This window comes from Miscanthus floridulus, chromosome 18 (assembly GCF_019320115.1).
Source record: "Miscanthus floridulus cultivar M001 chromosome 18, ASM1932011v1, whole genome shotgun sequence".
In the NCBI taxonomy this organism is placed as follows: domain Eukaryota; kingdom Viridiplantae; phylum Streptophyta; class Magnoliopsida; order Poales; family Poaceae; genus Miscanthus; species Miscanthus floridulus.
The window spans coordinates 35,667,885-35,679,311 of NC_089597.1; the positions used below are offsets into that span (position 1 = coordinate 35,667,885).

Sequence of the window (11,427 nt, forward strand, 5' to 3'; positions counted from 1 at the left end):
ATACGAAGTTGTAGTAGTACAATTTGTTTCTGGATCAGAGTCATCGGACAGATCGCTCGCTTCAGGCTTGGACTACTTCCGTGCTTGATGTAGTCGAGTTCTTTTGGTACGACGTCGTAACCTGATATTCCTCTGTTCTGCACTGATTCGGTACTTGTCTTGGATAGAATTGGCTCTGGACTTGTACGTTGCTTGTTCGAGTAGGAGTAGGACTTGTTTCTGGGTTGGACTTGAAATGGTAGAGGGATGAGTTGCCTCGAAGCCGCTAGCAAGTCATGTGTGGCTACTGTATACGGGGAGATTTGTTCTCTGTTTGGAAATTGATTTGCTGTCTGCTATTGACATGTCCTTGTTTGATTGTGCGCGGAGCCAGTCGGAGTTGGCACCTGGACTCTAGCAGTTGGCTGATTGTAAATTGAAGCTCAATATATCTTGGTCTTGCTTGCTTCTTCAGTTTGGGCACCACATGAGCTTGCTTTCTTGTTAGCTTGCTTGCTATAAGCTTGTTGGCTGTAGGCGCACGAGTACACACGCACACTAGCTCTAGTACACGCACCAAGTCCTACGAGTATATGTGCACAGTACAAATACGTAGCTTGAATGTCTTGAACTGTCCTCTGGTATATATCCTTGATTGACCCGACTAATTGCCGGGTAGAAACAGAATCGGACTCGACAAAAACAGATTGGAGATTAGTTAGACTTGGTGAGTTGAAGTCGATCAAGTCGGCACCGGTAGTGTTGGACTCGGCGAGTTGATTTACTTGTTGTAGGGGCGTAATCTGATTCGGCGTGAAGGAGTTGGAGCCGACACTTGGAACTCTAGATGTGGCACTCGAGTTGTTTGGAGAGCTTGAGTTGTTGCGGACATGAGCTTTATACGTGCACGTCGTGTGGATGTTAATAGGCACATGTTGCTTTCTTGTGTGTCTTGATGGTACGTGCATGCCCGACGCCAGTTAGCCTTGCATGTAGATTGGATCTTGCATGCGTGGAACGTGCGACTGCAAGACACACGAACCCCGCCGACAATGATGGGAGTTGTCGACGAGGACCGATGAGAGCCATAGCGAGTTAGTCGACGAGGCTGACGAGAACCGAGGCAAATCTTGATCTTGAGGTCCACCGAGCTCTCGAACATAAAGCGCCGAGAGCCCCTACCTGGCGCGCCAGCTATCGATGTTTTACCACCGGCAACCCGTCACAGGAGTACCCGGGACGGTGATTTGTTCGGAGGGGTATCGGCGTTTGTAGGAACTCGATGGTAAACGCAGGGAGACAACGATTTATACTGGTTTGGCACGCCGGAAAGTCATGGCGCCCTACGTCCAGTCTGGTGTGGATAGTATATTGCACCCTGTGCTATTTGTTGTGTTGCGAGGTATGTTGTGGTTCTGTGTGTCGCTGCCGATCTAGGGACCCCTGCCCTCCTTTATATAGTCCAGGAGAGGCGGGAGTCCTAGTCGGTTACAAAGTAGAGATCCTAGTCGGATTATGTGTGACTAGTTCTAGTAGGATTACATGTAGGGAATCCTAGTTGGACTAGGTCTTCTTCTCTCCGTGGGAAACCCCATGGGTCCTGTATTGACAGTTATGGATTTGTGAAGTGTCATTTCAATGAGTGGCTTTATGGTCCTAAGAATCAATGTCCGGAGCCACCAAAGGCAAAGGAAAAGAAGAAAGAAGGTTAATTTACAAAGCACCTCCAGTCAAGTGTGAATGTGGTGTTAAATCCAACTATGGTCTAGTCCCTTCGGAGGTTAGAATATGTCATTATTGTGGCCATATTGTTGACTATGATGAGGTTGGTTATTTTTGTGGTAAACATGAAATCGTATTTTGTTTCTTTTGCTAAGACATATATGATATAATTTTTTGTTTGAGCAGAGCACTAGGAAATACAGGTGGGAATGTTATGATGGTTAAGCTAAGTTCTTGGATGAACTAAAGGGGAGGTAAGTAATTGCATGGAAGAGGAAATATGGACCTGACTACGTCAACCTATTCGTTAAACATCACAAAAACAAGATGCGTGAGTTTGCTATACAGCGCGGTATTCGTAACCCGATCGATGTTGGGCTTGACAAATGAGGATTGGAGAGACATAGGACGTTAGAGGAGGAGAGGGCAAGGAAGGAGGCAAGGGAGGAGACAAGACTACAGATGTAGGTCTTGAATGACCATGTTGTTGCATTGTGTGCCAGTGAGTGCTTGAAAGCCTTTTTATTTTTGTTGCCTGATTTTAAATATAATATAATCGCGTTGCTAACTGGTTGTATTTTATACATGAAGGGATTGGATGCAGCGAGGACCATGCCGCAGAGGTTGCTCATGCAAGGTATGAGAAAAAGAAGTTAGATAAGCACAGAGCGAGCTGGTCACACCGTCCAATCTCCGATTGTGTTGGCCAATGATGGGGACGAGGATGAGGACGACACTGCCTAGTTGAGCAATCTCATCACTCTTGCTGAGGCAAGCTTATAGGCGAAGGAGGTTGAGGATGACACTGGTAGACTGAGCGAGCTTATCGCTCTAGCGGAGGTGGGCTTGCAGGCGAAGGAGGATGATGACATGTTCTTCACTCAGGCCGTAGAGGCCGTAGATGAAGCGGAGGCCGCTTACTATAGGCGATAGATAGATCAAGACAATGTAGGTGAGCCTATCCATATGAGCCAGATGGAGGAGGACGCGTTCTTGACTCAGTCCATAGAGGCCACAGGTGAAGCAGAGGTAGCTTTCTATAGGCAACAGGCAGATCAGGTCAAATGCAGGTGAGCCTAGCCACAACAACGAGGTTGTGGTAGAGGACTGGTACTCGAACGACGAGTTGCTTACTCAGTATGTTTCAGACTGAGGATTGGTACAGGTGTGGTAGAGGATTGGTATAGGTGTGCTAGTTTAATGCTTTAGATTTGGTATTTGTATTGTAGTAGAACTTTCTCGGTGCTGTATTGTGTTTCATTTGAACTATTTATATATTGTACCCATGTAACAAACACTGTTTAATTTTTATAACGGACATTGTGTTACCTCATAAAACTTTCACCACAAAAAATGGTATTACAATGCTGCAATTTGCATGTATTTGTTATGTTCTCGGTATATAATGCTTTTGCTTTTGTCATTGTCACACACTCGGATATTACTTTTGGGTCTTAGTTTGGTGTCCATCTTGTCCAAACTTTATCTAGAAGGCTATTCTCACCATTGCGATCTTTCGAAACCCCCTAAATTATATGCATCAAAATCTTGTTGCTGCTGATGCGCTCAGAAGGGAGTCTGGCCAGCGCCTAGCATGGGTTTGCCGTGCCACCGTCCATGGCGCAGCAAGGCTGACGTGCCCCCAGCCATGGTGCGGCGGTCAAAGCGACAACAAATGGAACATGGCACTTCTGTTATGTTCTCACATGAGCCAAGTTACTTCGTCATGTCAGTTTAACGAATAGGTCAGCAAGAAGGTTAAGTGCACGAGACAATCAATACACAAGTTCATCAATACTAACTTGTACACGTCCCAAGTTTATCACAAGTTCAACAATACCTCTGTTCGACATAAGTTCAGCAAGTCATTACTACGACACAAGTTCATCAATAAATAAATTTGACATTACTCGACATACTACATGTTCCATCAGTATATGGGTGTTTGAGTACAAGTGCATCATATCATCCTAAAGAACTCCTACGACCTAGGAGTTTATGGGTACCGCGGACGTCGTTGCCTCTTCAGACATGAAGGCAACATGTTAGGGGTGAACCCAACGTCGGTACGGTCTCGCTGGTGGTACACCTGGTAGTACTGCTGAGTGTAACTAGGACCCTACAATTACAATATAGGCATCGTTACTTACAATGTTCAATTAATTGTGATGTATATGGCGAGTGGTTGTTTCAAGTACCTGTTCGTCGAACTGTGTAGGAAATGGTGCATCACCAAGCTGAGACATCCTAATCTCATCGTAGTCCTCCTCCTCGTCCTCCTCAATGTTGTGCTACGCAGGACCCTTGTCTGCATTGTTGGGAGTACAAACATAAGAATCGTCCGAATCACTGCTAACTGCATCACCGATCCTGTCCTCCCCCTCCTGCTCCTTCTCTTCCAGTTCAAACTCGTTCACATCGAAGTCATTGCTTATACAACCTACTTGACTTGAATGAAACTGCTCCTGCGTCAACTGACCATCCAAATCCATGTTACACTGAGTTGCTTCCCCTTTGACCCCCAATTCTTGCTCATTGCCTCCAACACCGTCAATAGACGGCCCGTCTAGGACACCCTGCATCCTGTACCCATTCTCCACCACCACGTCAGCCATGGGCACATTGGAACCTTGGAGCACCCTATTGTAGCAGGACCAATGAGTAGGGTCGCACAAGGGCATCAGGACATAGTGTGCCCTAGTCTTCCCAGTATCAAACCTCCCCTTCAGTGTGAAATCACCACCAAACTTTACATTCAAACGGACATAAAGGTCGTTGAAGCTAGGAGGTTCATCAAACTATTCCAATTCTTCTTCCATATCCTCAAACATACCATCTTCTCTCCTAACACTTCCACTGTAGAAAACTCTAACACAACAATCCATCTACAAAAGCATTTCAGAAACTTCATCAGGTCATCGAAATCGTCGTGCGTACTAACTACTGACTACACCTATACTAACTAACTAATCTAATATTAATACCTATACCAACAATTCTAACTAACTATACTAACTAACTACACTAAACACACTAATATTAACACCTATACTTACTATACTAAGTAACTTTACTAACTATACATATCTAGCTAACTACAAAACTAACTACAAAACTATACATAACTTATATTTGCTAATTTCACTAAATATCTTTGCTAACTAATTGTATAAATCTCTATCCAATCAAACTAAATTTGAATCCTAACCCTAGCAAAAAAATTGACAGAGATACAGAAGAGCATTACCTTGACAAAGATTATGGGTCACCATAATCCACCAATGCAAAGGAGATGGCCGGCGGCGGAAATGGCCAGCCGGCAACGACCTACTTCTAGAGGGCGGTGGCAATCCCCCCTTCTAGAGGACGATGATGGGCAGCACAGCAATGTCCTTCATGGCTCGAGATAGTGCGAAGAGATGGAGGGGCGGCGACGTGGATGGGCCGCGCGTGGCAGTGGGGAGATAAAGGGGCGGCGACAGCAGTAAGGGAGGCAACGAGATAGGGGGAGGTGGAGATGAAGTCAGGCAGGACTGGCACACGACGGTGGGCGTGGCGGGGGGCGCAGTAGCCGGGGTGCATCGGGCATGGCGCGACGCGGTGGGCGTGGCGGCCATGGGCTCGCCGGCCGGGCGCGGGCGTGGCTGGAGCGGCGTGGTGGCGACGCGGTGTGCGTGGTGGGCGGGAGCGGTGTGGTGTGGTGGCACGACGTGGCGGGCGGGCAAGGCCTGTCGTGGCACGGCGTGGTGGGCGGGTGCGACATGGTGGCGCGGCGTGGTGGCGTGGCAGTGGGCATAGGGCGGCTCAGGGCGTGGCTCATCTCTCCAACCTGTTCAAACGGCCGAGTGAGACAGAGAGAGAAAGGGAAGCAAGGTCGGGTATAAGGGGCTACCATGCCGTGATGCATGGCTCGACAGGCCCACCGCGCCGTGAAGGGTGGCACGTCAGACCTGCCATGTCAGTGGTCACTGCAGCCGTTGACTGCCCTTACCGCGCCTCCATGCATGGCATGGCAGCGTGAATTAGCTGTGCCATGCAAACAGGCACGTCCAAAAGTGTTAGTTTTGAAAAAAAATAAACAGTGTTAGTTTTTAAAATAGCTTAAAAATGTGTTAAAAATAAAAAAAGTTGGTTGTACACGTGCAAACCATTTCACTTTCACCATTCCTGTGATCCTGTCAAATTCGCTCCAAGCAGCATAGGCCACAAGACTTCCGGAGCTAGTTTAGGCAAAAAGTTGGCTGGAACCCCGGCGCCCGCCGAGAAAAGTTGACACGAGCAGCAGCGGCATGCCCATCCATCGTGGGACCCATTTCACACGATGACAACGTACGAGGCCAGCCACACACACGCACACCCGCCTCGCAGCAAAAATGATGGGTGCGATCGGGTCCCTCCCTCCAGTTCACGCTCGAGCAGCCGAACAGGACGATGTGAGCATCTCCGGGCATGATTGGTTGCCCCACTCATGCCGTCCGAAGGCCCATCCGGTATCACTCGGTGCATTGCGGCCGTGTTTGGTTCCCCTGCTCGCACTTTTCGCCTGCATCCTTTCGTTCATCTGCCCTCCTCCATCCCGCACGTCTACGTCTTCTCAATTTTCACTTCCCTCTCCATGTAGGACGACTTGATTCACGCATGGTGTAGGGGCCCATGTGTCAAACACCCAAAACTTTGATGCATGCATGCAACCAAACATGATCTCATCTCGTACTGAACCAACAACAAAGACAACCAAACGCGACCACTTGCATGAGCTCAACCTGGCTTCTTTGGTCCTGCATAGCCTAGCCATCCTAGCTCGAGGCTTGCTCTGCAACCAATCACGCCCTCAGTATCTCGCAGCCGCTCATTTGGTGCAGCCATCCAGGCGCACTGTACCGTTGCCAGCCCGCTGCGTCCTGCTGCAGGCACCGACACGTTGCGGTGCCTAGCTATCCCGTGGTCCTCTCCTCTCTAACCGGGGCCACTACTATCTATCCTCCTATGCCCTGTTCATTTGACTGATAAGCCATGGCTGAAAGTACTGTTGGCTAATTTATTGTGAGAGAAAAATACTGTTCATTAGCTGAAATAGTACGACTTATAAGCCAAGCGAACAGGGCTATACGCACGAATGCGGACGCTTGCGACTTGCGAGTGCATGAGCAACAAATCAAATATCGGCAATACGGCTATATCAAATCAAAAATGTTTTTTGTTTCCTGAAAGCGAATCAGAAAATATTAGAGTCCTGATTGCAACATAGTAAATAGTAGGTAAAATTTACCAGCGGAAGCTGAGAGTTGTGGTCATCTATGGACACCTAAAATGGAGTTATTCGCTAGAAGACACTCTAGTTTATGCCAATTTTGCCATAGGACACCGCGCCCCTTATTTTATTCATTTTCACCGGTTGAAGAGAGAGAACATTTCACTATTAACATCCGATGCCCCTAAGCCACATTTGGAATAGACATGAACATATGTGGTTGTGGATGTCACACACAAGAGTTTAACAAGTATTGTGGTGAAATTGGATTGTAATCTCTTAGTGCTTGTTCGGTGGTATCCAATCCACCCCAACCCCTCCTAGCACATATGGATTTGGGTGGATTGAAATGCAACTAAACAAGCCCTTTGATGGTTTTGGATGTCTCCGCCTAGTCACCTTCTCATGGCACCGAAGGAGCTTTTTGTGGAGGCAAGCGCTGCTGATTCTACAGGAGGCATGTTGAACCTAGATGAACTCTTGAGAAGTGTACGATTACATGATGGCAAGTACAAAGCCTATAAGATGCATGGTAGCTATGAACTTCTTGAGTCCTTGCGCAATGCTTTGTAGGACGTGGAAAGTGGAATTCAAACTCCTTACGGGAAAAGAGGTGCTATGATAGTTATTGATTCGTTTTTTAGGGGTGAACTGTTCGAGACACGGTCCTGTTAGATTGATCTCTAATCCCAAACTAGGCCCAACAACCCAGTTGAGCCTTTGATCCATGCCCTAATCAGGGGCGCCTAGCCCACTATGGCTGGAGGGCCCCTATCACACTGTGCTATATATAGAGGTGGGGCCAGCGGCTCTGAGTACGAGGTTTGCCTGAGCCGAGCTCTCCACCAAAACCTAAACCCTAATCCCGATCAAAGAGGGGCACAGCCAGTGATGGGAAGCCACCACCCGTGCCGCCCCACTCCACTGACGTCGATGACTTCATTGACCTCTTCCCTGAACGTCACTGCCCGTGCGCAGACTTCATCAATGAACAAGATGATGGCTTCTGGACCATCTCCCTCTGTGGTGTCAGGTTTGACACGTTCTTCTTCTATTCCTCTCTATCCCTCTACTCTCGATATCGCATTCACAGTAAAGGGAACCCGCTAGACCTAACCCTAGATGATCCTTTTTTTATCTCAACAATGGTACCAGAGCCAAGGTCTTCTAGGGTGTAGATCTAGGTTGTGGTAGAAAACTGAAAAGAAATAGGAGAGAAAGAGGAATAGAGGGTTTGATCCTTTTTGGATTGAAACCCTAACCCTAATTGGGAAAGAAACCAAGATGCAGAGAGTTCAACCGAACCCTAACCCATCGGGGAAGAAGAACAGTAACCCTAACCCTAACCCCAACCCCAAATCGGTTCAACTCCAAAAAGAAAAGAAAGAAGATCCAAAAGAGAAGAAGGGGAAAGGGGAAGAGCTAGCAAGGCGGCTTACCTAACGAAACCCTAACCCTAACTCGCAATGAGAAAGGGGAAGAGAGTGAACGAACAAGGGTCAGGAGCTCCTACCTGGGGTCTGCCCGCTCTGTCTCCACCGCCAGCCATTGCGAGGACACCATGCAGGAAGTCAACATCAGCTGCCGGGGTGAGAGAAGCACCGTTGCACGATCTCCGCCTCGAGCTTGGGCCAAAGGGCACCACCATGGTGTCGCTCGATGGTGCCACGCGCGGCTCTGGCCACACGCGTGCGCCGGCGAGGGGTGCCACGATGGAGCCGCCATCCCCACATTGTGTCCGCTTTGAGCTCTTGGCTGCTCTCTATCGCTCATTGGATAGAGAGAGAGAAAGGCGAAGAGAAGTGAGCTAGGGTTTTGGGAGCTGGCGCCGCGTCGCCATTTTTGATCCTCCGAAGCGCGTGCTTGGCCGTCCGATCTACATCGACGGTGCAGAATCCACGGGCCCGAGACCGGCCTAGGCGGCCACGAGTGGGCGAGCCGCTTTCCCAGCCCAGGCCCAGGTTGCGGCCTGGGAGGGAGCCATGCATGTGCGCGCAATGCAGACCGAGCCAAATTCTTGGTCGGGCCAAAGGAATAGTGTTGATTTGAGTCCATTTTTCCTTTTCTTTTTCTAGTAAATTGTTATTTCCTGGAAAATGATTAATGGCTCAAAGAAAATTAGTAAAAGAGAATTTCTCTATGGGTAAAATTCACAAATTGAGTTTAAGTTTTCCGCTGCTAAAGAAATAGTTTATTCTCAGTTATTTTGAACCAACGTGATATTTAATTGGAGAAAAGGAGATTTTGACATGATTATGATGTTGTTATTTTCTGACCAACGTTGTTAATAACAATATCATAATTTTAATGATTTTATGCATTACTTTTATTTCTACCCAACGGTGATGTAGATTTAATGTATAAACAGTTGTATGTTTTAATTTTGACCAACGTTGGAATCAAGGCATGCAATTGTTGTTATTATTTATCTTCTCACTCTATATGAATTGTGTTTTTAGGCGGATACAACTTGATGGGTTGTATCAAAGAGATCCCCACTCTCAAAGGTGACAACTACATGGAGTGGAAGAAAAAGATTGACCTAGCCTTCATCTTGGCTGAGGTGGATTGGGTAGTCACCTCACTATGTCCCACTGAGCCTGTGGCACCAGTGAGGGAGACAAACGAGGCTGATGCCGCTTGGGCAACTAGAGAGAGGGATTTTGAATCCCAAAAGATGTACTATGACCTTGAGCATAGGAAGTGGGTCACTGCTAACAAGAAATGTTTGGTTGTGATAAAGAACACGATTGAGCCTGTAATTGTGGGCTCAATCCTAGAGTGTGACACGGTCACTGAGTACTTCAATAGAATAAAGAATTAGTTCACTGGGTCTTTAAAGACATATGCTACCCAACTGATAAAGCAGCTGGTGACAGAGAGGTACTCTAGAAATGGTGTCATAAGAGAGCACATACTAAGGATGAGCAATTTGGCATCCAAGCTAAAACTAATGGATCTGACTCTCAAGGAAGAGTTCCTTATCCATCTGATTTTTGCTTTCTTGCCAAAGGAATTTGACAGTTTTGTTGTCAACTACAACATACAGTCTGAGAAGTGGGACTTAGAGAGGCTCGTGGCTATGTGTGTGCAAGAGGAGGAGAGAATGAAAGCTGCCAATGGTGGCACTATCAATTATGTGAAAGACAACAAGAAAAAGAATAATAATGCTAACTCCTCCTCAAAGTCAAAGGGAAAGGGTCCCATGCTGCATCAGCCTTAGCAGAACAAGTTCACAGTAGGGAAAGACCAGTGTCTCTATTACAAGAAGACAAGACATTATAAAAAAGATTATCCCGATTACTTAAAGGTGATCATGGCAAAGAAAGGTGAGAACATTATTATGTTCATAAATGAATCCCTGTATGTATAGTATTCGAAATCTACTTGGTGGATTGACTCAGGTGCAACTGTTTATGTTGCTAATTCCTTATAGGAATTCCGTTCAATGAGAACTACGCAAAGAAGAGAAAGACATGTTAAAGTTGCAAAGGGAGTCCGAGCAGATGTTGAAGCCATTGGCGATCTTTCTCTAGAGCTTGCTGATGGCTTCACACTTTTACTTAGAGATATACTTTATGTTCCCTCTTTACAGAGAAACTTGATTAGTGTTTTATGCTTGGACAATGATGGATATGATTGCCATTTTGGAAATGGCAAATGTAAGATAACATTTAATAATGCATGTGTTGGTCTTGCTATCTTACAAAATGAGCTTTATTTGTTATCACTAAGTGAAGATGTGAATGTTGTATGCAATGATGGGAACGTTGCGTGCGACAATGAGAATGTATCCTCGTTTATGGATGTAAACAGAAAACGAAAGAGAGCTCACGATGCGTCGTCGAAATTATGGCACTATCGTTTAGGCCATATTTCGAGGGGGGAGAATAGAAAGACTAGTTAAGAATGATATTCTTCCTCCATTAGAGTTTTAAGATTTAGAACAATGCACAGAATGCATAAAAGGAAAGTATGTAAAGAAAATTAAGAAAGATGCCAAACAAAGCGCGAGAATTTTACAGATTATTCACATAGACATATGTGGTCCATTTCTTGTAAAGAGTGTGGATGGTTATGATTCATTAATAACATTCACAGATGATTACTCCTGTTATGGCTACATTTATTCAATCAAAGAAAGAACAGAAGTAGTAGATAAATTTAAGATATTTAAGGCAGAAGTTGAAAACCAACACAATTTAAAGATTAAGATAGTTAAGTACGATCGTGGGGGGGGGGGGAGTACTATGGTCGACATACCCCATATGGCCAAGTTCCTGGACGTTTTGCAAGGTTCTTACAAGAGAATGACATAATAGCCCAATATTCTACACCAGGCGAACCTCAGTAGAATGGAGTAGCTGACAGACGCAATCGTACCCTGATGGATATGGTGCGCAGTATAATAAGTTACTCTACCTTACCGTTGAGCCTATGGATGGAGGCGTTAAAAACCACCATTTATATTCTCA

The 11,427-nt window shown here is 46.3% G+C and overlaps 1 protein-coding gene across 1 annotated transcript; it reads right to left on the bottom strand.

Annotated features, from left to right (window-relative positions):
• Positions 1 to 5,060: 5,060 nt before the first annotated feature.
• Positions 5,061 to 6,567, bottom strand: LOC136523657 (36.4 kDa proline-rich protein-like). Its single transcript, XM_066517266.1, has 2 exons — positions 6,465 to 6,567; positions 5,061 to 5,530 (listed from the first exon to the last, which is right to left on the bottom strand). The coding sequence occupies exons 1-2, from the start codon at positions 6,565 to 6,567 to the stop codon at positions 5,061 to 5,063; spliced, it is 573 nt and encodes a 190-aa protein (XP_066373363.1).
• Between the last annotated feature and the right edge of the window lie 4,860 nt (positions 6,568 to 11,427).

Bases quoted from the DNA above. Each gene is read 5' to 3' on its own strand.
- LOC136523657 (XM_066517266.1), bottom strand. From the start codon at position 6,567: ATGGCTGCACCAAATGAGCGGCTGCGAGATACTGAGGGCGTGATTGGT. The intron at 5,531-6,464 runs GTTGAGCTCATG...CCGTTTGAACAG, and splicing joins TGCAGGACCAAAGAAGCCAG to GTTGGAGAGATGAGCCACGC.